This window comes from Euwallacea similis, chromosome 1 (genome assembly GCF_039881205.1).
Source record: "Euwallacea similis isolate ESF13 chromosome 1, ESF131.1, whole genome shotgun sequence".
NCBI classification, from domain to species: domain Eukaryota; kingdom Metazoa; phylum Arthropoda; class Insecta; order Coleoptera; family Curculionidae; genus Euwallacea; species Euwallacea similis.
The window spans coordinates 8930237-8956534 of NC_089609.1; the positions used below are offsets into that span (position 1 = coordinate 8930237).

The 26298-nt window shown below is 35.8% G+C and overlaps 4 protein-coding genes across 5 annotated transcripts; 3 read left to right on the forward strand and 1 right to left on the reverse strand.

Moving 5' to 3' along the window:
• The first annotated feature begins 240 nt into the window (after positions 1 to 240).
• On the forward strand, positions 241 to 1351 carry LOC136412464 (DNA repair protein XRCC2-like). The gene is made up of 2 exons (XM_066395556.1): positions 241 to 249; positions 296 to 1351. Exons 1-2 carry the CDS (start codon positions 241 to 243, stop codon positions 1103 to 1105), a joined length of 819 nt encoding a protein of 272 aa, XP_066251653.1. The 3' UTR covers positions 1106 to 1351.
• Positions 1125 to 15469, reverse strand: LOC136410652 (cytochrome b5-like). 2 transcript variants are annotated; one of them, XM_066392920.1, is made up of 3 exons: positions 15247 to 15469; positions 5292 to 5497; positions 1125 to 1616 (listed from the first exon to the last, which is right to left on the reverse strand). In XM_066392920.1, exons 1-3 carry the CDS (start codon positions 15352 to 15354, stop codon positions 1538 to 1540), a joined length of 393 nt encoding a protein of 130 aa, XP_066249017.1. In that variant the 5' UTR covers positions 15355 to 15469; the 3' UTR covers positions 1125 to 1537. The 2 variants fall into 2 exon arrangements, with proteins under 2 accessions (XP_066249017.1, XP_066249009.1); XM_066392912.1 differs by lacking the exon at positions 15247 to 15469 and adding an exon at positions 9396 to 9606.
• Positions 15470 to 15682: 213 nt separating this feature from the next.
• On the forward strand, positions 15683 to 22210 carry hfp (Poly(U)-binding-splicing factor hfp). Its single transcript, XM_066392839.1, is given in 14 exon segments — positions 15683 to 15932; positions 15985 to 16264; positions 17953 to 18006; positions 18067 to 18227; positions 18285 to 18331; positions 18531 to 18652; positions 19343 to 19434; positions 19830 to 19853; positions 20198 to 20328; positions 20567 to 20728; positions 20782 to 21202; positions 21256 to 21465; positions 21516 to 21756; positions 21809 to 22210. Coding segments are annotated over 14 exon segments (2154 nt in total). The 5' UTR covers positions 15683 to 15833; the 3' UTR covers positions 21919 to 22210.
• A 930-nt stretch (positions 22211 to 23140) lies between these two features.
• Positions 23141 to 26179, forward strand: LOC136410469 (serine/threonine-protein kinase 11-interacting protein). The gene is made up of 5 exons (XM_066392639.1): positions 23141 to 23960; positions 24022 to 24522; positions 24580 to 24811; positions 24869 to 25031; positions 25118 to 26179. Exons 1-5 carry the CDS (start codon positions 23277 to 23279, stop codon positions 25419 to 25421), a joined length of 1884 nt encoding a protein of 627 aa, XP_066248736.1. The 5' UTR covers positions 23141 to 23276; the 3' UTR covers positions 25422 to 26179.
• Positions 26180 to 26298: the final 119 nt, after the last annotated feature.

Genomic DNA, 26298 nt, shown 5'->3' on the forward strand with positions numbered 1-26298 from the left:
ATTTAGTACCCATCTGTTAAACAAAGTTGTGGTGAGCTATAGTTTTAGTATAAAAAAGTAAGTTCGGGCAACTCGACCTAACCTGTACATCTCAAGGGTGTACGATATATCTATGTCGGATGGTATGCTTAAGGAAGGACATCTGCACTTTTGTTGATTGGAGCAGGGTGGGGATGGGGTGAGGTTAGGTTTTAGATGTAGTTTTAATGCGGTTTTAAGTAGAAACTAAAATAACGGGAGATGGATATTGTACCCACAATAACCCTCATACTCATGAGCCTTAAAGTACACCTAGCGGTTATTTATTTATCTACTAATTAATAAAATATTCAACTATTATATTTGCAAGTCGGTGCTTCAAATGGAATGCAGAAAAATGGAAACAGGTGTCCAGCTCTTTTCCAGATTAAAACCTGAGAGCTCCAAAATCTTAGACGGTATCAATCCCAAATTGTTTCCAGAAGGAGGACCATTGGTAAACCAAGTGATTGAAGTGCTCCATCATCAGAATGTTAATTATACAGATTTCCTTGTGGATTTTATTGTAAGGGCCTTATTGCCATCAAAGCTGGACCCTTCTTTTAAAGAGTCTCAGGTCATCCTCTTACACACAGACTGCCAAATAAGTCTCTTAAAGGTGATCAAGTTCATTGAGAAAAAATGTGGGAAGAATAATGGCATTGTCGAAGAGTGTCTTAAGAGACTGGTTAAAATAAACTGTTATTCTGCAGAGGAAATAGAAACGACGTTTTTCAATTTAGAGAGAATAATTGGTAACTGTGACAAGCCAGGTTTGGTAGTGCTTGATAACTGCTTGTCTCAATACTGGATTGCCAAGTTCGAAGAGAGGATGTTGAGCTTTGACAAGCACTCTGAGAAAATTGTTAATTTGCTGTACGAAAAAATTAAGGATCTCAATGTAGTTTTGATGTATGGACGACCCTTTTGGAGTGGAGGGGACTGCATTAAACCTGGAGCTCAAGTCACTTATTCAATATACATTGTTGAGAACGAAAAAGGCTTTGAAGCCCAGGTTAAAAATGTTGAGAAAAGCGTTTCTTACATTGTGCCATTTAATGTCAACGCTGGTATAGATTTTCTTTGAATTATGCAATAAAACGCTATTTATGTAGATAAGTTTATTTTGATAGCATAGACTGAATTAGATTAGCAGAGTGTACTACTTAATTTTAAAATATACCTTTTGCTCTGTATTGTTTAACTTGTATTCAGTCAACGCGCTTAAAACAAAGCTAACCATTCACAATCTAACAACTTGTGCCATTCAATCAGTTTATATATCATATATAAATTACTAATAATAAAATGTACTCCCAACAAAACAATATAAGCTAATGTGAAAAATTACTCTAAATGAAACTAACAGTAGAAATTCTGAAGAATCACATTTAAGTAAAACACTACTCAAACGGGTGACAATGTTATTTAGTTGCACGAAAAAGTAACGTTTTAGTTCATACCTATATACCCTTTTAAATGCGTTAAAATCGAGAAATGTGGCTCAGGTTAAACTCCTTTATGACATGAAGTACAGGCGGTAAATCAGTGTTGCTGCTAATCCTAACACTACTGGAGCTATCCATGATTTCCAAGAGCTGAAAAAAGAGCGAGATGACAATTTAAATTGGCTATTTTTTAATAAAGGGTTTTGTTTGAGAGCGTCGTAGGCATTTATACTATATCTGCATATACAAAGAATCAAAGGCCAGCATGTCGAGGTCAGACAATTCGAACAATAATCACCACTGCTGGGAAACGTTAGTTACTAAGTTATTTTGTCGACTCTACAGACAGTGATACAATATTTATTTTGAAAAAATATATTGAAGATACTGAAATTAAACGAATATGAGTGTTTTGAAAGCGTGTAAGTTAATATTTTACTCAGATGTGCCGCTCTTAAGTAACAATAAATATTTACCGAATTTTACGTGCAACTTAAATGTCACAGCTTAAACGATGCAGTTAAGGAAAAACGGCACAAAACGTGTTAATTTAAATTTGCGAAGTCAGCATTCATTTAGCAATTGTTTTTTACTTAGTTTAACATTTCAAAGCAATATTTCAATGAGTTAAACGAAACTACTTAAAAAGGGTCTGTCAAACAATCGTCGCCGAAAGAAACTTAATTCTAATCCATTGCAGAGATGGATACAGCTAAAGAAACGTGGCCAAAATGGTAAATAGATGTCCATCAACTGTTCAACGTATCATTGAGCGTTACCGCAATGAAAATAGAATCGCGAATAATTTCCGGGTGGCCCCAAATAAAATATTTACCGAACGTAAAGAACGATGGATTGTTTGAGAAATAACTAATAATCCTAAACACAGTTGTTCAGAATTGTGTGTCAAGGTGGAAAGGCGATTTAGGAAAAGATGTCCAGAAACAATTGGACACATTTTGAGAAAAATTTACATGCACGGTCGAACTGCCAGAATTAAACGGTTTATTAGTCAAAGAAATAGGAGGGCCCGTTTGGAGTTCACCAGAGAGTAAAAAATGCAAAGAATAAAACTATTGAAATTCAGTAATATTTGCTAATGAAACTGAAATTAATTTATTTGGGTGGGATGGAAAAATATTAGTATGGGGAAAGTCTAGCAAATGGCTGAACGTAAAAAATTTGAAAACTGCAAGGAAGCATGGTAGAGATGGACTTATACTGTGGGGGGATGTATGTCGTCTGTAGGAGTAGGTAACTTGTATTTTATTAAAGGATTTATAAACCGATACATGTATTTAGACATACAGGATGTCTCATAAAAAACGAGCGAAGCTACAAATCAGTTATTTATAAAAAAAATTTGATTAACTAAAAACCAAATAAAATGATACTGTTCAGACTACTAAATAGGTTCAGATGGAGTAATTGTAAAATCAGGGCAAATGTAACCAGCATGCTTATTTCGAAGAATTGGATCTCGTGGGAGTTTGTAACAATCGGAATTATAGTTTGTGATGTTCACTTTATTTTATTTGACGTTTCAGGCGCTAAGCAACAGAATAAAGGTATTCCAATATTTTATGTCAAACAATGCCAAAATTTATGGAAAACACAGTTCACAGATGGTTAAACATAGCCGTGAAAAAATCGTAAACTGGAATTATAAGTTGTAATTATTAAATGTAATATAAATATTTTGCGCCAACAATAGTATGCTTATGTGAAATTATAAATACGCATAGAGCACATACAGAGCGTTTACAATTGCCCCATAAATTTATGAAATTTGGGGTAATTGAAAACAACAAAGTGGGGCAATTGTAAACATAAATTAGCGTATGTTCGATTTAGTTTTTTTTATATTTTACAGCACTGGTTCGAAAATATGTTAAAAAAAACCAGAGGCCCTAGCTGTTCTATTAAGGACTTAAATCGAGCTGTGTCAGACGTGATCAACAAAAACAAAACTTACTGACAAGCCCAGGAAATGTACAAATATGTACAATGTTCCTATAGCCGTTATTTAAAAGTGAAATTTGAGGGACGAAAAATGTTCTATTGTCATATTGTTATACATTTTTTGAAAAATATTGATTACATATTTTTTTACAATTACTCCGATATTTTCAACTTGCTTCATATTTGAAGGGGCAATTGTAAACTTAATTTATTTTTAAAAAGACAAACAAGTTTACATATTTAACAATAGAAATTAACATAAAATCTGATAATAAACTGTATTAATAATACTGACGCCTATATTTAACGTTAAGTTGCAAAAAATAGAGATTCAAACTTCGAAAATCGTTTACAATTACCCCACCTGACCTTAACGTTAAAGTTGATTTATTTTAACTCAACTTTTTAAACATTTTTTAATAGAAAGTACTTTTCTGAATTTGATGACGTATGAAAAATTAATGATGAAACAATTTTTAACTGAAAAAAATCTGAAACACTTATTTATTTAAATACATCACTACTAATACGTTGCCTTGAATGTTACAAATAGGATTTTCTTCTGCATTCAACAACGCATCTCTCCGCAGTTTTCACAAAATATCATTTCCAAAGATATCGCTTGAATTGACTTCTATCATGTTGACATCTTCTGATTGCGCCATGCGCAGCATTTATTACAACATTTGGTGCAGTTTTCTGGCAGGCATTTATAATCCTTTGTCTTAAAATATCGACATTTTCTAGCTGGGTAACATAAACTTTATCTTGAAGATAGGCCCAAAGCCAAAAATCCAACGGAGAAAGATCCGGTTAACGAGCCGGCGGTTTTATCTTGTCTCTTTTCGCTGGGTCCAAATGGGCTTTACTTGTCCACGACACCCGGTATCTTTGCACAGAATAATATTTTATAACATGATAAGATGGGATGAAATGCAGATGACCATAGGATAGCGCAGATGGTCCCATAACGATACAGATGACTATATAACTCACATTGTTCAAATTTTGTTGTTAAAAATTGTTTTAGCATTAACTTATCATACATCGTCAAATTCAGAAAAATACTTTCTATCAAGAAATGCAATAAAATCAACTTTGACGTTATTTAGTAGTCTGAACGATATAATTTTATTTGGTTTTCAGTTCGTCAAAATCCGTTTATAAATAGCTGAGTTATAGCTTCGCCCGTTTTTAATGAGGCAGCCTGTATTAAGTCATCTTGCATCAAGTGCTCACAAACTAGGACTCAACAATAACTATCGTTTTTATCACGATAACGACCCCAAGCATACATTATATTGGGTTCGCAATTGGTTGCTTAAGAACTGCCCAAATGTCATTAAAACACCACCCTAATCATTAGATTTAAAAGTAATCGAAAACTGATGGTTGACATTAAAAAATAAAGTGCACAATCACTCAATATCTAATAAAAATAAATTCAAAACAAAAATTACTGAAGCTTGGAGCACCTTTCCTCCAGAAGACACAAGAAAGTTGATAGAATCAATGGCTAGACGCCTACAAGCAGTCATTGATAACAAAGGAGGACCGATCAAGTATTAGGAATGTTCCATTAACTTATGAGGGTTTGTTACCCGTGTTAATTTTGTAATTTTGTGTTTTACATCATTTATACTGTGACGTTACAATCGAACTTAATGTTTAAACTTATGTTTCGTTTATTAAGTGTGGCACATCTGAGGCAAAATGTCAATTTACATACTTTCAAAATGGTCATATTAAACTCAATTTTATGATGTCGTTTTTTCAAAATAAATATTATGCCCGTGAGACAAGTTAGTTTCTCTTAATATGGACTGCATCATTTAAGCGGCGAGTCATTTTAAGTTTCTTTACCTATCTGACGATGAGGACTCCGTCTCGGTTTTCCAATCTTCAGTTTTCTTCCTCGGCAGATCAGGGTTCCTTTCAGCTGCAACTATGGTGCCAATTTTGTATTTCTCCATCATTTCTCTTGCATCACTCGAGTGTCCAACATCCTCGAATGCTTCAGTGGCTTCTTTGCCTGCCTGCTCGATGAGGACCTCCTCACCTCCGGGGTGCTTTAACACAGAACTTTGTTATTTTTATAAATTATGCGGACAAACAATTTTGCGAGTGAGTGTTGTAGTAACTTTCAAAAGCATCTTTGGTGCAAAACATTGTCGAAAAGTATTTTATAACAGGCGAACTTGAACCTGAACATATGCGGAATTTGTTAAATAATATAAGCGAACAAACTTAAGGAATTTCGATTCAATGATGGGATTAGATAGTTAGAGTCTCGGAACAGGTGGACAAATTTAAATTGTTTTCGTCATCGTCTCATTACCAAACATGTTACGAAAAATCATGACGATATTGAACGTAACATTCTTTGGTATTTTTTGTGCAATACCATTAAGATGATGTATCAGAGTTGTGAAGCTTATGTCTTGGCTACATGAGCCCAACAAGTCTGGTGTCCCGGGCGAAATTTTCAAGCACCGCCCTCCTACTCTCAAGAAAAATCACCAACTAGGAAAGTCCGCCGTCTAGGATCGCGGTCCGACCCCCAATCCCCTCAACCGAGGGTACTGCATGAATATGTTGTTTAAATTACTAACAATATCCATAAATAAATTCTCCAATAGTCAACAAACTGTTATCTTTAAATTCAGTTTACTGTTTAAATGATTTTTTCTCCTAATTTGACCCATATGCAACTATCAGTATAATTATGCCATAAGTAGCATAATGAGCTCTGTTGCCGCCTACATTATCGTTGGGTCTCCACGGATGCTTTTAATGCTACAAATTAGTACCTATAACCGTTAATAACAAAAAAGCCGAATATTTATCATATAAGGGCCACAAAACCGATGCACAGGCAACTCTACCTGGAGGATAATTTCCTTGGAAACTAAGAAACTGACCAATGTTCCACGTTTCAACGCTTCCACGGACATTACCTTCTTGTTAAAGTTGCCATGACTTCGATCGATTGGCCCTAGAATATTCTGCACCGTGGCAAATCCACAGGTCTGTTTCAGGTTCACTCCGTACTGCCACGGCAGACACCGGTGTCTGCTAATGTTTCTTTGCGCCAGGCCGCAGGGACTGAAATCGCAGCTGTAAAGCTAGTTGTGGCCTAGTCAAATATGTCTCCGAGATCAACAAAAAGTTATCGTAGAGCTCTATTACTCTTGGTGGATGCTAATATCGAAGGCGCAGAAAAGCCACTCGAATTTCCTAATTAATTTCAATTAATCATATAGTTAACATTCAACGTATATAGCTGATAACACGAAACTGAGAAACAATTAAATTTCACGTAGTTAAATTTAAATTTTCAAATTTCGTATTAGCAACATGTAATACAGAAAACATCGAGGTAATGATCCCACGTGTAGGATCGAACTTTCCCGATCGTACCTTATGGACTACACGAAATGACGTGGCCCTCTTGAGACTTGTGTCGAGCGGGACTTTGGTAATTGTTACGCTGATGTCTTTTCCGATCTTTACCCAGGACGGTGGCTATGACCCTTTGAGATCCCAGCCCTGTGCGCACCTGGCTGAACGAAGTTTTGAGTGGACACAACGCGAAGATGACCATTCCACGTACTTATTTCAGGTCCCGTCGAGGGTTGTGCCAGGCAAATGCCGTTTGCTAAATTAACGAGGATTGATCAAGATGGCAAAGCTGGTTCGAGAAGGCAGCAAGACAGAGAACCTGCTTGCCGTGGCGCGTTCTACCAGCAATTTAGGTTCGCGCATTTTGCCGTAGGGCCACGGCAGGGAAGATGGCCGCTTTGCTGGACAGCCCCTCGACAAAACTCTCAGAATCGTGCGGTGCTTAATGCGTTGAACGAATATTGTTAATCGTACGAGCTTTGAAAGGAGACCCATTATGAAATATCACTCACTCTCTGTCCATGCAACTGAGGGAGGTTTGCTTGCTGTTTAATTAGTCCCTCTTGCAGGGTCAGTCAAATATGCGCTTCTATCTACCTATCTATTTACAAATCGTTTGGCAAAAATATCGGGAACGCCAGTACTCGGTGCTCTTCATACAGGGTGTCCCGAAAATCAATGACAAAAATGGTATTACCAGATTATTTGGATGAAAACATTAAGATTTAGGTCAAAAAAGTTTCTTATTTAGATGCTATTGGTGGTCAAAATTCTTGAAAAAAAACCATACTTTTTGCTATATCTCGAGAATGCTTCAATGGATTTCAATGAATCCCATTGTGCATTTATTCATTAGTACAGGGATTATTTCCATGTTACATTTATGTCTTTTCGTAATGTGAAAGTGGTAAATTCTTAGCCATCTTCGTACCAAAATTATCAGAACTTTTCATTGGGTAGCTGCATCGTATCGGTTTTTTTTCTGATGATATATTAGCCCTTTTTTCCAACTTTTCTGTCTCTTGGAAATTTCTCGTACGGTTAACATTTCACGTCGAAAAAAAATTATTTTCTTTTGCTCATACAGAACACCAACTTGCCATTCCTTCGATAATTATCGACACTTGTCGATGTGAACGCTGACGTCACTTATGGAAAATGTCATAAAAATTAATCAACATTTTTTTGACGTTTCTTTTGAGTTGTTTCTTTTAAGACCAATAATGGCGTTTTCTAATGAAGAAATGACTGATATGGTTAAAATTATGGGTTCTTAAAAGAATTTATTATTCTTCTTAAAAGAAACAACTCAAAAGAAACGTCAAAAAAATTTTGATTAATTTTTATGACATTTTCCATAAGTGACGTCAGCGTTCACATCGACAAGTGTCGATAATTATCGAAGGAATGGCAAGTTGGTGTTCTGTATGAGCAAAAGAAAATAATTTTTTTTCGAAGTGAAATGTTAACCGTACGAGAAATTTCCAAGAGACAGAAAAGTTGGAGAAAGGGCTAATATATCATCAGAAAAAAAACCGATACGATGCAGCTACCCAATGAAAAGTTCTGATAATTTTGGTACGAAGATGGCTAAGAATTTACCACTTTCACATTGCGAAAAGACATTAATGTAACATGAAAATAATCCCTGTACTAATGAATAAATGCACAATGGGATTCATTGAAATCCATTGAAGCATTCTCGAGATATAGCAAAAAGTATGGTTTTTTTTCAAGAACTTTGACCACCAATAGCATCTAAATAAGAAACTTTTTTGACCTAAATCTTAATGTTTTCACCCAAATAATCTCGTAATACCATTTTTGACATTGATTTTCGGGACACCCTGCAGAGAAGCTTCCACTGCATACTGTTTTGGTACGTGACCGTAAATTTGAAGTTCAACAACGCCACACAAACATACTACACGCCACACGTTTATACTAACCTTATGTCGAGATAAAGCTTGTTTTGATGCATAATCGTTACATCATAACAATTACTTGCATAAAATATACTTAGCTCGTTATAGATAAGTAAGATAAGGTGACAATTAGGCATTTTACCTATTTTAAGAAGTACAGGGATCTGTGATGGAATCGGGGCCACACCTGACTCCCGTTTTACGTGCTTTTTGGAAGATATCGGGAACCTATAACTAGTCAAAAATGCCAATCCCCAACCTCCCTAAAAGTCGGGTTGCTGAAGATCTGACGAAGAAATAGGTATAGGTATACAGGGTTCTCCTTTACGTGCACATACATTCATGGACCCATTTTATTGTCAAAACGCTACACAAACTATCTATTATTAATCGTCAAAAACATAGCTTAATAAGCGTCATATTCTGCTTATAAAATCGTTTTCAAGTACCATCCAAAGGTCAAAGTTAATTATTAGTCCAATGGCCAGGCCACATAGAACGAGCGTTCTTAAGTCACACATATTTACCTAGTAACGCGACATAGAACTTCAATAATGCAATTTTCAAGCCAATAATGGCACTACTAGCAGTTCTGCCGACTCATTTGCGACCCAAACCCACTAATTACTTGAGTATTTACCTCGTTCAAAAAAGGCGTCACATCGAATATGTCGTTATGGATGCGTACCCAAACGCTTTTTTTATTGTTATGCTCTTTCAACTGGGCGGTAGTGTATTCCTGGGCCATTTTTTCAAATTTTTTTGCTTGCTGAAAACACTGTTCGCGAAGCAAACACTAGACGATTGATTGACTTCCACCACTCAACTGAATTGCGGTAGTTGCGGCAGTAAGTGCGCTCCGAATACTTGACGTGGTGATTAAAGCACGATATGCGCGGTATGTACTACTTGCTACATGCTTCTACGCAATCATGTTCGGCTTTGTCATTATGCAGTGAAAATTTTAGAAGGCATCGCTTTTGCTTCTAATGGTAAAACGCAGTTAACAGTGTGCGGGTTAACAAGCAATGTTTGGAGTTAGATTGTTCTAGTACAATGACTTGAAAATACAGTGATTGAAAAATACGCTGATTTTATCGTCATTATGATATTGGTTTTAAAGTGACAATACATAATAATGTGTAATATTGTAGAGTCAGGCTCAAAGTGGCGCGGGTTTTATGCTGTACAGAATACTTGGAAATGATAGCGACAGCAAGATCGATACTTCGTTTGGCATTGTACATAGAAATAAAAGAATAAATAGTATATACCAGGTCTACTGGTATGAAATGAGCGCTATTTTGTGAAAATAAAACACCAATTTTAACAAGGAAAGAAAAATAAAATTTATTCAAAATATTGACCATTGTTTTCTACACATTTTGACCACCTTTCTGGCAATTTATGGATACCACGCCAATAGAAATGTGCCTCTTTGGCATCAAACCAATTAGACACCCAATTTTCTACTTCTTCGTAGGAATCGAAGTGCTGCTCAGCCAATGCGTGTCCCATCGATAAAAACAAATGGTAGTCCGAAGGAGCCAAGTCTGGTGAATACGGCGGATGGGGTAGCAACTCCCAGCCAAGTGTTTTGATGTTATCCTGAACCGGCGTTGCTTTGTGTGGGGGTGCGTTGTCATGGAGCAAAATTACCTTCCTGTGTCTTCTGGCCCATTCTGATCGTTTTTCGATCAACGCATTGTTTAAATTAATCAATTGTTGTCGGTAGCGAACAGTATTAACGGTTTCACCAGGTTCTAAAAGCTCGCGATGCACCACACCTTTCTGATCCCACCAAACACACAGCATTGCCTTCTTACCGAATCGATCAGGTTTTGCAGTTGATGTTGATGGTTGTCCCGGATCAACCCATGATTTTTTCCGTTTAGGATTTTGAAAATAAATCCATTTTTCATCTCCAGTAACAATTCGATGCAAAACTGATTTTCTTTCGTGCCTTTGAAGCAAAATTTCACTGGTGTTTTTTCGGTTCTCCATCTGTCTTTCATTCAATTCATGCGGCACCCATTTTCCACATTTTTGGATCTTTCCCATAGCTTTTCAACGATCAGAAATTGTTTGTTGTGCAACATTTAACATTTCTGCCATTTGCTTTTGACTTAAAGTGTCATCTTCATCCAATATTGATTGCAGTTCGGCGTCTTTAAACTTTTTTGGTGGTCTGCCACGTTCTACATTTTGCATATCAAAATTGTTATTTCTGAATCGTTGAAACCATCTTTTGCATGTTGCTTCTGATAAAGCATAATCACCATATGCCTCGACAAGCATTCGATGCGACTCTGCAGCACTTTTCTTTAAATGAAAGCAAAAAATTAATGCTTTCCGCAAATCATCATTTTGTGGTACAAAATTCGACATTTTTGGCACAATGAAATAATATAGTGTTATTTGTTCAAGGACTTGATTTGTACTAAATATGTTTGTCAGTTTGTACACCAACCAAGCAAACAAAAAAAAAAGGTTTGTTTACAACAAATGCCCTATATCGAGACATTTATATCCTGACGCTCATTTCATACCGGTATACCTAATAGTATGTCCCCGGATGGGGTTGCCAAGAGGAGAAAATTTCTTACATTTTACGAGAAAAATGTATTCTTCTTGAAAGTTTGTGCTTGTTCAAAAACGGTTGAATCAGTTCTCACCGTTTGAACTTTCCTTTTCGTTGCAGAGAAATATCAAAAAATACCTAAACAAGACTAAACTACCTTAAAAAAGTATTATAGATTGGAAAAAATATATCAACTTCTACCAATTAATTTATTTAAGACCTCGAATGCATAGTTTTATTGACAAAAATTAATATTTTGGTGCAATAACCGCTGCTTTTTATAATGTTCTAGCATCTGTTGGGCGTAGATTTAACCAAGTTCGAAATTACTGTATTGTCGACGTTTTTCCAAGTTTTTTCCAGTTCATTATCCTAAGTATTTAAATTAGAATAATTTCTAAACTTAATTTTTTACCTACAATCTCCCGGAGATTTTCTGTGGGCTCTAAATCTGGGCTTCGGGAGGGCCACAGACATTTTTTCTTGACCAAACCAAGCTCTCAAATATCGAAATTTATGTTTTCCATCATTATCTTGTTGGAAAATATGGTTTGGGGGTATAATATTATCAGCAAAAGGAACCGTGTGCGTCTCTAAGATATTTCGGCATACAATCAGCCAATACATCCCTCAATTTGGTGCAGTGGCGCCATCCCAAAGCCCGAAAAACAACCGCATTACCAACTCTTCTCCATGTTTCACCTTGGGGCACAAAGTTTGAAATAAGTCACGTATTAATCGGAGGGCGTACATAATTCATGCCCTCACCTTAGAATAAATTGAACTTTAATTTATCGCTCCATATAATTCTTTTTATTCATTGTAAATCCAGTGTCGATGAGATTTGGCAAATTGGAGTCGGGTTGGTCTGTTTTTTTTTTTTTAAGAGAGATAAGGTTTTCGGCAAAAAGTTGCGCGTCTTTCAACCTATTTCTGATAGTTCTTGTTGCGACGTTTACTCCATAATTCGTCGCAATATCCACAAGGATCTTCTTGGACTCCATAAAAGGGTTTTGCTTACACAACTTACCAATTTGTTTATCTTTAAACTCCTTTGTTTTTTTTTTTGTTTTTATTATTATACGCGATACAATTGATTTGTTTATACAAAATCGTTGAGCTATTTTAGATTGTTTTTCTTTATTACACAAAGCTGAATTACACGAGTTCTGACATCTGATGACAAACTTTTCGTTTCATCCCCTATAGTGAAACCACCTCAAACAACTGCCAGAAAATTATTGAACCCAATATCATACTCAAGAAAATGAATTCTTTCAATTTTAGACAAAACTTGCTATATTTTTTCACTAGTAAACAATTTTTTTGCATTAAATTCTGGAGATAAGAGCAGTATACGTTGAAGTATGTTTGTATAGATTAGTTTGTTGGAATAATATGGGGAACATTCTCCATAGTCAATAAATGTTAATTTATTAACAAAATATGTAACATATTCTTTGATGGGATTGTCAAGGGGAGAAAATTTCTTATTTTTCACTTTACGAGAAAATTGCATCCTTCATAAAAGTTTTCGCTTGCTCCAAAACGGTTAAATCGACTTTCACCGTTTCAATTGTCCTTTTCGTTGTAGAGAAATGTCGAAAAAATAGGTCAATATAGTAGAACATTTTTCTGTCTCAAAAATTTAATTTTGTTTTCGTGGCAACCGTAATCAGGACTTAAATTAAATGACAATATTGTCGAAAGAGAGATTTTAGCTAATACAGTGCTATGGCAAAGGTGTTGAAGCAATTCGTCGAATTATCCAGAAATTTAATCAAAATTTTCTTTTACATTTCAAAATGTGGTGCACAAAAATTTATCAAGAAATTCTTGACTACTGGTTCCGAATTAGATGGAAAGAAAACTTAGATAGCTCGAAATGATCATGACGTTGCGAATTTTATTGGAATGAATTCGGTTCAAATAATCTAAAAATATTTTACTGCAAAAATCATTTCAATTAGATATACGGTACTGTCCCGGGCCAATCGAACACGAGAAAAACCAGTCGAATTGTCTACTACCCAAATCATGTCCATATTTGTTCCCCCCTCACACCCGCACAATGACAAGTGCCCAGTTAGTACCGTAAATAGATCAGTACAATATTGATACGTGTGGAGTGCAGACGGTGGCGGCCGCATTTTTAATAAAATACGTCAATCCCTAAAATGAAGTTAGAATTACATCTTTAATTCTTTCTTCGAAACGAAGATTTTCTCTGATTCATCGAGTTCAACAGGACTCTGACGTGCACTTGGTGAAACACATCCCAATATCTCAAAATTATGAACAATTAAACGTAATGTCGACAACGAGGGAATTGGTCTATTTTCTTCCCGAAACATTTCCGAAAAAGATTGCCTAATTTGGCAATAAGTCTGAACTTGGTAATACCATTCAATGATTTGGACTTTTTCAGAAACACTATAAGTAGTCGGTATTTTTAAAATCGTTTCTATTCAGAGAAAAATACCTTATCGTTTCTCTATCTTCGATAGATCTTCGATAGTTCGAAGTATAGTAACTGCCGACAATTGGCCCTCATTGGGCTGGAAGCATTATAGTGGGAAGAAATTTGGCGTCAGTCAATTCGACTGGTTTTTCTCGTGTTCGATTGGCCCGGAGCAGTACTGTAGATAAAACGCATACACAAAAAAACATTGAAATAATTGAAAATTAATCTCTTCAAATTAATATTTAATCACGCTTTAGAGCCAGGAGATCAAGCAAAACGCTTTAATTTCTGTTTGTAGATAGACGCTCAAATCGTGGATAATCAACACTTTTATTAAGACATCGTATTCTCTGATGAAACTACGTTCTCTATGATCGGTATTGTTTCGTCTCGGCAGGAAAGTACTGAAGCCACCACAGTTCCAACTTTTGAATCTCTCGTAATCGGAAATATTCTGCTAAAACGATCGTATGATATGCAATTTCTAACCATGGTATAACTGGACCACATTTTTTGTACGTGAAATTTTTATTTGCAGCTTCCTCGTTTTTGTTGAATTATTGTGATAAACACTTAATAAACAAAAGTTTTGTTTACAGTTGCCAGTATTTAATTTTTAGGCCTATTTTTTGATATTTCCCTGTAGCAAAAAGGAAAATTGAAACATTGAGAACAAATTCGATCTTTTTGGAACAAGCAAAAATTTTTAAGAAGAATACAATTTTCTCACAAAAAAAAAAATAAAAAATTCTTCTTTTGGCGACCCCATCCTAGGATATACTGTAGGTAAATAAGGAAGAAATTCTCAATGACAACTTTTAAGTTTTGACATAGAGTTGCATTTTTTTAATGAAACACCCTATACAGGATGTAACACACATAATCACAAAGATATTTCAAGGGGCAATAGTACTCTGCAAAATAATTAATAAATTTTAATAGTCCCATGGTCAAAAACGCACCATTTTAAATGTACAGGATGGCAAAGTTTCATATTTTTCATAATTTTGTTTTCATTTAGATTTATTTTTATTCTAATAAATTTGATTAATTGTTACATATACTGTGTATGGTAAAATGGTGAGACTTATCTAAAGTGAATGACTGGTGAAATGCTAAGATTTCAGAAACTAGGAAGATTACAAATCTAATCAACAGATCTTCATAAAACTGCACTTAGCCATATAATATTTTTTTAATTTATGTACTAAGTGGGCTGCAATAAATATTGAGGCACAGTAGATCTTCTAGGTCCCCAAGCAAGGGCAGGTATAGGTCAATTCATATATTTAATTTAATCTAATCTAGTCCCCACACTTCTGACATTTATATGCTTTGAACAGTCATTATTTCATTACACACAAATATCAGGTGCTAAATTTAGATTATCAGGGAAATAAATATGTAAAAAAAAAACAAAATTTAACCGATAGTTCAACAACTTACCTCATTCAGAAATTCCGTAACATCATAAACATCGTTGTTGATTATAAACCAGGTGCTATTCTTGTTGTTGTGTTTCTTGATTTCTTCGAAACTGTATTCTTGGACCATCTTCGAAAGATTTTCTTTAAAAATTAATTCAAATATTTCTATTAAATATTGAGGAAATTATTAATTTTTAATTAACAGTTTTATTTCTAGAGAAAAAAAAATAATGGATGCCCAAGCCAAAATTGCAAAACGTCATTTATGACATTTGCAGTGACAATTGACCATCAGATGTCAGGCACGCACAGCAGCTACTCTAGCCAATCACTATTGAAATTTGCGTCATGTGATTCTCTCAATGACCAATCCTCATGCATCATTTTCCTGCACCTCGACCAATCCACGTGCAAGTTTTCCTGTGTAAATTGTCCTGTGAAAATTTTTTATATTGTAAAGTCTCCTCGGATTCCATGTTCTTTCCATCCGCCATGTTTGTTCTTTTTACTCGTGTTGTATGATTAAAATTATCGAAATTTAATTGAAAATAGTGCTGTGAATCCGCTCTGAGCGAAAGTTTTTTATTCTAGAGGTGGTACATCAAAATGATGACCAGCTTTCAGCAGCAAAAGTTCTCACAAATGCAGCAACAACAAACGACTCCACCCTTACCTCCCATGATGCCATCAGGCCCCACTAATCTGGTACTCAGTTACAGCAAAAACAATCTTACACATTTTTACTATTTTTCCTTAGCCGCCTCACTCGATGATATCTCTGCCCCATATGGCCTCTCCAGCAATGATGTCACCTTATGGACAACCCCCATTACCACCTCAACCAATTTTTCCTCAGGAACTCCCTATTTCCCAACCCATGATGCAACCACCACCTTCCCCACCTTCCCCAAAGTCACAAACCTACATGGAGCCAGGGCCGGAGTTATTAGATCCTGAACCTCAATATGATGATCCACCTGCTCCAGGCACTGAGGAGCCTCCTGAAGAACCACCTCAAAAGACACTGAGATTGGATAGTAAGTAGTATGTGAATGGCTCTGGTATTTAGGCAGTTTCTGGTTGGCTACACAGGGCGTCAGTACTAATTTTCTGTGTGTCTGATTGAGATGTTCCAGAAAAAGGAGGACAGAATCGTTCGGCCCCTCTAGATAGAGCCTTAGCCTGGAGTCTAGTCCCTGGCAATTGTGTAACAGTCAGTTACATGGTAGGAATTGTGACACTGAATAGTTTCATTTTTGGATGAATAAGGAAGTGTTATTGTGTGCTTTTAAAGTTAAAAACAAGTTCTTGCTTATTCACCTAAATCTTCAGTGATAGATGCCATGTAAAAGGGAATCACTCAATTGGATTTTAGACAAATCTATTCTTTTTTGTGCTTCCAGATATCATATAGGAGTTGTTTGATAAAGTAGCAGAACCACTGGCTCTGATGGAACTAAGGCGTGCTTCCTCCTGTTGTTGCTATTAACCATTTATTTCTCTATGACCAAATCAATATTTTATTTAACCTTTTTGTCATGCTGCAAAAACCAAAATTTTATAATTCAACACTTTCATACTTTCCATGATTTTTGGGCAGTTATTAAAATACAAATTTGATATTTTGTGCTGTAATTTAAAATCTACACATTGTTGTTCTTTGAATGTCATTTTTATTTATGAAACAAGATGGAGATTTTCTCCTATATAAAATACATATAATATGTAATAATTCAATGTAAATGAAAATTAAGGATGATTCCACTCTCTTAAAATATTATAATAAAGTCAAAAGTATGAAAATACAAGGACAGATCGCGGAAGTATTTTAGTGTATGTACATGCTGAAGATATTTCTGAGGTATTTTTGAATGCAAAATTTCATCAGCAATTTTCCTCTTGGTCTACAAGAAATGCTAAAAATTGAATGTTGTGGACCTTAATTTAATATAATCAGATTTGTATCTTAAAAATTGTGGAACCTCCTTATAATAAAACATCTACTTATAGGCAGTTGTTAAAACCTCTAAATATTCTATTTACTTTGGGGTTTAATGCCTTTCCCTCCCTGCATTTTTATCTTATTATTTCATATATCTATAGGCTTCTAGCAGTGGTGTAACTAAAGCCTTATAATAAGCCAGGCAATAATTGAAACATATGGTAGTACCACTCTAAAATGCTCAAATTTTCTTGCTTTTAATAATTAAATTCGTCAATAGTTACGCCACTGATTCGTTTGAGTACCAGACAGAGGTGTTAATGCTACATGTTGAAGAACGTTTCATTTTTTTATTATTTTAGAGCGTTGGCGCGAATCTGCGACGGTCGTTTCTAAGAGTAGTTTTTATCTGCCCATGGTATTGTTGAGTTTTATTGGAGACTGATTATAATGTAATTTTTATTGAATATTGTAGCAAATTTATTACATGATTACAAAACGACTCGCTGCAGTGATCTGTTAATCATTTGTGCAGGAAAATGGCTTGTGTAACGAAAATTAATGCAGATCACTCGTTTTGGAATCAATATTAATCAATATTTTCTGACATACTTATAATAATTGGAAAAGGAGTTTTTTCTACTGCATTACTAATTGCTAAACAAGTTCTAAATATTAATCAGCGTAGGATCCCAATAAACCTAACCATAAAATCTACTTTTCCAATCGACTTTTTCCCCTCTCTAACATTTGCCAGATTTTCACCGACCTGCTTTGTTTTAGGTGATGGCGTGGATTATATTTATGACTTAAATCAGACTGGAGAGGTTGTTACAGGTAATTGAAAGACATATTTCAAGGCACAGTTGAGCACCGAGCACCGAATAAAATTTGCAGGTCCGGGAGCAATCAGCAATTCCGTGGCCGGAATCCTTGGCGGAGCCTTGCCGAAACTTAGCTCCGATCAAGCTGATTGGGTGACGAAAGCCAAGAAATACGCGATGGAGCAAAGTATACGTATGGTTCTTATGAAGCAGACCATTGCCTACCAGCAACAGGTATGCTGAGCAAGTTTATAGGAACTTTGATGTATCTGACTGTTTTTGTTGTTGCAGAAAAATAAGACGTTCCAACGCCATCAAGTTTTAGTTTTAATGTGCAGGTGAGTGTCTTTTCTTCAAGAATATTTGTAATTGTTTAAAATATGATGAAAATTTATAATGTTTGACAAGTTGTTGAGGATCCCATTGCATTCTCCAACTATGCCTTTTTAGCTGATAAGATCTGATTTTTTTTTTTTTCAATTTTAATCATTTGTAATGAAAACAGGTTCCTAAATTCTGTCTGTTCTGATTTTTTAGGGTTTATGTGGGATCCATTAGTTTTGAGCTCAAGGAGGATACCATTCGGCAATCGTTCCTGCCCTTCGGCCCCATTAAATCAATTAATATGTCCTGGGATCCAGTCACACAAAAGCATAAAGGTAGAGTTATTATTTCGTTTCTATACATGGTGTTCTATGTATTCCTACGTACATTGATAATTGAAATCTGATATTGTAAAAGTTAGAAGTCGGCGAAATTAGGTAAAAGTAAGCTCTGGAGGAGCTCTACTGAGCTTGTCACATTATTTGTATCGTCTTCAAAATTCTAGTAATATTAGCTGTGAAACAAACTGAATGCTAAGCTTGTTGAAGCGGTATTCTTGATAAATTAATAGCAGGTCATTAAGTTGGCTCTCAATAATGAAAAATCCAGGACCACAAACCAGAGTCCACCATCCAGGGTACAACAAATACTTGTTTTTAAACTGTTGTTTGAAACAACGTTTAAATAAGAACTCTTCATCCCGGAAACGAAACGAAAAGTAGAGCTACAGTCTGAACGGTTTAAAGACATGACAATATCAAAATATTGCCGTTTAATAAATGAGTGTGGGTATGAAGAACAATGCCTTAATGCGATTCTTCTTAACGATTTCGGGCTCTATATTCCAGAGTCCCAGTTTGGGGGACACTAATTTTTTTTTGCATGTTGCGGCGGGTGTCAGAATGGGTCAACGTACCGTTTTCTTAATTCTTTAAGTTGACATTTAAGCATTTATTGAATTTATTTTGCTACTCTTACACAAATGTTTTAAGTTTTTATTTTGAATGATTTTTGTTTGTTTGCAGGTTTTGCTTTTGTGGAGTACGAAATCCCAGAGGCGGCGCAATTAGCGCTTGAACAAATGAATGGGGTGATGATCGGAGGGCGGAACATCAAGGTAAATGTTCGTGTTCAGTTTTTATCTTTCCTTATTATTAGTTGGTTAGGGGCGAATTTTACCCATTACCCCCGAATTTATGAAAAATGGGTCAAGTGCGCCGCATTGAGAAATAAGGGAGTATTTGGGTGGAATCTCGTTTAACTTTTTTGTTGGAATTTGGGCGAGAATGTTTAGTTTTTTGTAAGTGGTACTGTTTTAGATGACCTTTTATTGTATGAGATTCTTTTCATAATGGGGCTTATATTTTTTTTTTATCCAATTGAAGCGCACGTTTTTTTTATACCTTGTGATCTCGTGGCTGATTTAAATTTAAAAGAAATTAAGAGGGAAAAAATACAAGCCCTTTTCTCCCATTAAAAATTAGGCAACTCTAGGAAATAAATCTTACATAGTTTCAGATGACAAATCCAAAGATGGTAGTTTCTTATTTTTCTTGGTCGGCTCTTAAACAAGTAACCGAGGGTTATTCAGGCAACTGGATTTTGACACAAATTAAGCCTCTCTCAGTTCATTCTGACAAATACCAAGTTACTTTCGAGGGTTGTCAATATCATTATGCCTCGGCGATAACCCTCGCCGGCAGTAGGGTTAAGGGACAGTGGTCGCAGATATTTACCATATTCACGTCACGAAAACGAGCTTTTATTTTAATCTCAAAAGAAACTTTTTTAAATAAACATGAATCTATGAATAAGCAATTATATATAGCTCAAATGACGTGAGTATGGTCCGCTAATGTGGGGTCTCTTTTCTATTATAGGTGGTGGGACGACCGAGTAACATGCCGCAAGCGCAAGCGGTCATCGATGAAATCCAGGAAGAGGCCAAACAGTATAATCGTATTTATGTCGCCTCAATTCATTCCGATTTGAATGAAGATGACATAAAGAGGTTAGTAAACGTGTCACCGCGTACAATACAGTTTTTTGTTAAATTTCTACCATCTTTTGAGACCATTTCAGTCAATAACGTGCAGTTCTAAAGACAAAAGCTTCGTTCGTATTATATTATATTAAAAATTGGCCTAACGCTCATGGGAAACGATTAAATTCCTTTAAAAAACTCGGGATTAAGACGCAATTCTGAAATAAATTACGCTAAGAGTAACTTCCTTTTTGTACTATTATAGTGTGTTCGAGGCCTTTGGCCCCATCGTTTATTGTAAACTGGCCCAGGGCTCCACTGGAAACAAGCATAAAGGCTACGGTTTCATTGAATATGAAACCGCTCAAGCCGCCAATGAGGCCATCGCTAGTATGAATTTGTTTGATTTAGGGGGTCAGTACTTAAGGTATATTTTCCTTATAAATCTTTGCTGCCTTGTTTCAATGGAAACATTTTCAGAGTTGGAAGAGCCATCACTCCACCGAACGCCCTTCTTGGGCCCTCAACTGGATCTAACGCATTACCTACTGCTGCTGCTGTAGCTGCCGCGGCGGCTACTGCTAAAATTCAAGCAATGGATGCTGTTGCCAGCAATGTTGCAGCTTTAGGTAAGTTTTAGGGTTTATGTATTGATTCACCTTGATAATGTTCTTTTTTTGCAGCTCCAAATCTTTCAAAGTTAGCAGCTCAGCCCGCAGCAGCCTTACCTTTGCTAACACCAGCAGCAGCGACTTCAGCTCCCTCCGTGGTGGCTCCGGTTATTACTTCCGTAGTGGGTCCTCCAGGACTGGTGACCCCCACAGTTGTAGTACCACCACCAGGGGTCGCAATTCCTCAAAAGTTACCTAATAATGTGATTCAGCCTGCCCTTGTACAACCAGTAAGGACTTCAATAATGCTTTAGTATTTTTTTATTAAAGGTACTTATTCTAGGTTTTGAGTGGCCCTGTACCTTCAGCACCGGTTCCAATAAGTTCCGCCACTGCGCCTCCAGTTTCCAGTAGGTCAACAGTGGCGCACCAACAGGAAGCCATGAAAAGGGCTGCTGAAGCCCAGCTTAAACAACAAGAGGAACTACAAAAGAAGCTTTTAGATCAAAACGAACCACAGACATTGCAGCAGCAAGAGAACATGTCCATAAAGGCAAGTTAATATTATTGATCTTATTGCGAGCGTATTATTGGTGATTTTAGGGTCAAAATGCCCGACACTTTGTAATGCAGAAGCTGATGCGTAAAGTGGATTCGAGAGTAGTAGTACTACGCAACATGGTCGGTCCCGAAGACGTTGACGAAACGCTTCAGGACGAAATCCAGGAAGAGTGCAGCAAATACGGTCAAGTGGAGCGGGTGATTATTTATAAGGAAAAACAGAGTGAAGAGGATGATAATGATGTTATAGTGAAGATCTTCGTGGAGTTCTTCGAAAGTTTTGGTAACTTTTTACATTTATTGTTTTGCGCATTTCATATTTCTTTACGTTGCAGAGGCGGAAAAAGCGAGAAACGCTTTGAGTGGTCGTTACTTTGCGGGTAGATTAGTGCAAGCAGTGTTATATGATCAGACTCTCTTTGAGCATAGTGATTTTTCAGGCTGAAACTCTATTTAATTTAAAACCAGCGTATTGTGATCTTTCTATATAGTGTGGACGCGAGTGTAATAAACTTATGTTATATTGCGAACCCGCGAGAACATTACAATTTAATAGAATTGATTATGAACGTTCATTTTGTTGAATGGCATGACTGTACAGCAAAAAAGATTTTTTAATGGAATTGGTGTTGTGCTAAGTGAAAAGACTTTTAAAGAAGTGGACAATTTACATCAAAGTTAAATTACATTCAGACAAAGAAATTTAAAATTTTGGAAATAAATTGTTATTTTCGTGACTTAATGCGTGAGAGTCATGACTACTTCATAGCCGCTGTTTACACATGATTTTTCCTACCACTAGATTTAATTAGTTTTTATAAAATTACAATAAACCTACTTAAATTACGCATAAAAATTCCGAAATCCAAAAAAGCAGCTCATGTTAAATAACATCAACGGTGACATTCCATCGGTTTCCATGATAACCATAATAAAAAAAACAATGAATATGATTGAGTACACTGTGGCTGATTGCCTTGCTAGGTAAATAATGACCCATGTATGTCTCGTTGTATTGTCCTGTAAGTGAATTGAAGACTTTCTTCGAAAAACGGTTGAAGTTTACTTTTTTAGTCTCTTTATGGTCAATTTCACCCCCGTGTATCTGTAATAGTAAGTTGCGACCAATGGGATAATTGCAAGACAGATTTGCTTACAAATATTTGCTTTGTAATTTTACTGCTTCCTTCATGTTCATTCTACCTATTCTTATATACACGTTAAAAATTCTAAACTTAAACTCTTAATCTGTTGTTAAATTTTTTTAGAAAAAAGCAAGAAAACATTTCCCAGTTATATAGCACTCTCAATAATATTAATTGTGTTAATGACACATATGTTTTTAGGTTATTAGTAATGTCATGACGTAAGTTCTAAAAATTCTAACTTCACTGAATTAATTATGTCTCTCCTAAGTTTTAAGTGTTCAAAAACACGAACTGAGGAATAAATTTTGCATTTAAAACTATCACCCTCTCCAACCTGCCAAAATAATATTTAAACGGACATGCTGATCGATGCTGATATTGATTTCACATAGAAATTCACATAGCCTTGACACCAACACCCAACTCTAAGTGCATGTTGGCCCTAGCTGTAAATTTCTCAATTCGCTCCCACGACCAGCTGATTTCTGTCAGGTGAATGACATCATAACTACAACAATAACAAAAATGTCAAAATTTTGGAATATTTTAATTATTTATCTAACAATTAAATAAATATCCTCATTACCACATCGTGACAAAGAAAAATGTCTTCTTCACACATTTGTTGAGTGTTTTGTTTTATTTTACTCTAACCATGACGGAATCAACTATTCTTTCTACTGTAGCAAACTTGCTGCGCCCCGTAAGCAAAGACGTTTCCAGGGGCAAGGGTAAGTTGTGCCTTTCCACTGTTTATTTGAGTAAACTGAATAAGGCCTTTGACGAAAACGCCCCAGAAAATTTAACTTCATCATTCCACCTTACTGAAGCTAAAGCTTCATTGCAAGTTGACTTACAATTTTTGCTTGACCTCGTAAAAAGCACTATAGCTCTTAAAGTGATTCCTGACCTTGTTGAAGATGAGGAGAGCAGTACTGTGAACATAAGTAGATTTAAAAATATTAAGACTTTGGAGATTCATAAAATTGATGTAAAGAGGTTCCGAGGGATACAAAAGTTGAGGTCGCAGATAGAGCAGCTGAGTTGTCTGTATAATTTAGACAATTTGTCAGACATTTTGGACAAATGTGGTGGAGATTTGAGCCACAGTTTTAACTGGGGAGAGCTGAAGAGAGGGAACTTTTCCCATAATCAAATTCAAGAAATTGACACAGTGTTTGAAGTTACTCCATGGCTGCAAACGTTAGATCTCAGCCACAATCACATAAAGTGCCTAAACATAATTGACAACCTTCCAAATTTAAAAGAACTGAACTTATCATACAATAAATTAGAGTCTGTTCCAAAGTTTAAAGGAGCAATTTGTAAGAGGCTGCATGTAAGTGTGTTTTTTGTCAGCTTTTGATTCAGTATTTACCACATGTTTGAATTAATTTCAGATCCTATTATTAAACAATAACTTCATTGAGGACATCACCTCACTTTCAACTCTTGCTGACTTACACCAACTTGATTTAACTCAGAATTGTTTATTAGACCACAAGTCTCTCTTATCAATATCACAAATGCCCTCTTTATACTCCCTTGACTTGAGGGGGAACCCTATAAGCTTCCATTCCATTCATCGCACCCTCACCTGTAATTATTTCAACAAAAACACAGCCACTTTAAATGTGGTTTTGGATAATATCCCTCTAACCAAAATTGAGAAATCGATGGCTGGTTCTCACAGCCCCATTTCTCAATCCTCTCTGGGAAGTAGTGGCAGCTTCCCTTTACAAAACTCCTTAGACAATTCTTTGCCCAAGAGACAGAGGAAAGTAGTGCGAACTGTTACTATTCAGGATAGTCATGACATTCAGAGGTTGCCAAATAAAGTTGAGCCTGTTATTCCTTCACCAAGGAATACTGACAAAAGTCACCTAGATATTAAGAAGAAGGTAAAAAGTTTTATTGTAAGTGTTTTAGTGGTGTAATGTTATTATTGTTTTGTTCAGATAGAACAGGGCCTGCAAGAAGGCACACAGCCTTCCAGTGTAATATTTGAAAATATTTTAAATTACCCCAAGAATGTGAATTCTTTGGAGTCAACAAGTAACCAGGTATCATCCCCTAATAATCCTGAGTCGGATAAAGTTTCTGCAGAAATCAATGAATTTGTTGAGGAGACGACAAGAGATGACAAACTTTCTCCAGCTATAGAATTTAATACTAATCTGGAGGATTCTGGTAAGTGAATTAATTTTGGATTTATTTTTGTATTGACTGAAAACTATTGGTTAACAGAGTCACTCTCAGATGATGATGATGATGATGATGATGATGATGACATTCTTGAAGGTCAGACCTTTGTAGCTGGAACTCGGGCAGAAGCAGATGACTTGTGCATTGCAATCACTAAGAGCCACCTTTCAGAAAAAGATATTGTTACAATGACTGAGAGGGAAAGGTGTGTGTCATTCACCCATTTAATTCTATATATAAAATAGCTTTTCTTGCAAGGTTTTTTAAGCAAGGGAAACTTTTTTGTTGTAGGTGGAGCTTAGATGTATTAAAATCCTTCAAACAAGGTGAGGACTCCAGGGAAGTTAAAATAGAATTTGACATTATGCGCAGAGACAAAATGTTTCGGGTTTATTACCTTGAAGAGGCGGAAAAGTTCATTAAAGAGCTCTATGAAGGAATGCTGAGGAATAAAATACCTGAGGATAGGATTCAGTATCAGTGCATGAAGTGTAATGGCTTGTTCTCACGGTCGAAAAAAGGTAGCAGCGTTCTTCTTGAGGAGAAGGTCACCTGTCCCAAATGTGGCAGCAATCATGTTATTGAGTCTAAGTGAGAAGATGGAGAGTACAGGGTGTTTCAGGAGGAGAAGCACATACTTCAGTATATTATTCTACTTTTAATTTTTTTTTCTTTTTCTTTTTGAGAGTTTTTGTTTGTTGTTTTACGGGAAGTCTTTGTTCCTATCTTTTCTGCGTATAGAAGGTAAGGAAAAACTAAATTATATGAATGTGTCAAAATAACTTAATTCGGTTCACTCTGAAAATTTGCGTGCATCGTCAGCATCGGAAAACATTGCTTTTAGCGACTTTAATAACGTATACCTTTTTTAAGCAAAAGAGGCGCAGGAAAATATTTTTCCAGCTCAAAAAGACATACGCCGTAGCGCAAAAAAATTGCAGCGATTTAAATGTGTCCTAATGGTTGTTTGTGGCTCCTTCTAGAAATTACACTAAAATCGTCAATAAATTTGAATTTCCCATCCCAAGAAACCTTCGGATACAAAATTCCGTGAAATTAGCTCGAAGTACTCGGAAGTTATTAATGGAAATGTAATATCTTTGTTCAAATTTGACACCCTGTAAATCCTAAGCGAAGCGTTTCCGAACCTAAGTTTATGGGAACTTTTTTGCTTAAAATTAAACATAGAATAATATACTGAAAGTATGTGCATCTCCTTCTGAAACACCCTGTATATGTGTTTGAAAGAACGTGATCTCATAATAATGTAGGACAACATGTATACTATTTCTCTTTTTTATAGGTTGTATCGTTTAGTTGTTAATGAAGATACCATATGCCTTTTAGGGGGTGCCTAAATATGTAATTTTAAGTTTTAATTTGACCGTTGTGTACATCAATTCTATTATTTACATATATTTATTTTACTGTTTTAGGACAAGTAGTTGTTTTTATTTGCCATTACCGCCATC

Excerpts from the sequence above, each read along its gene's own strand:
- LOC136410469 (XM_066392639.1), top strand. The coding sequence starts at position 23,277 with ATGACGGAATCAACTATTCTTTCTACTGTAGCAAACTTGCTGCGCCCC. Across the intron at positions 23,961-24,021 it reads CAATTTGTAAGAGGCTGCAT|ATCCTATTATTAAACAATAA; the intron begins GTAAGTGTGTTT and ends AATTAATTTCAG. Across the intron at positions 24,523-24,579 it reads ACCTAGATATTAAGAAGAAG|ATAGAACAGGGCCTGCAAGA; the intron begins GTAAAAAGTTTT and ends TGTTTTGTTCAG.
- LOC136410652 (XM_066392920.1), bottom strand. The coding sequence starts at position 15,354 with ATGGTCCAAGAATACAGTTTCGAAGAAATCAAGAAACACAACAACAAG. Across the intron at positions 5,498-15,246 it reads TTACGGAATTTCTGAATGAG|CACCCCGGAGGTGAGGAGGT; the intron begins GTAAGTTGTTGA and ends TCTGTGTTAAAG. Across the intron at positions 1,617-5,291 it reads GAGTCCTCATCGTCAGATAG|CTCTTGGAAATCATGGATAG; the intron begins GTAAAGAAACTT and ends CTCTTTTTTCAG.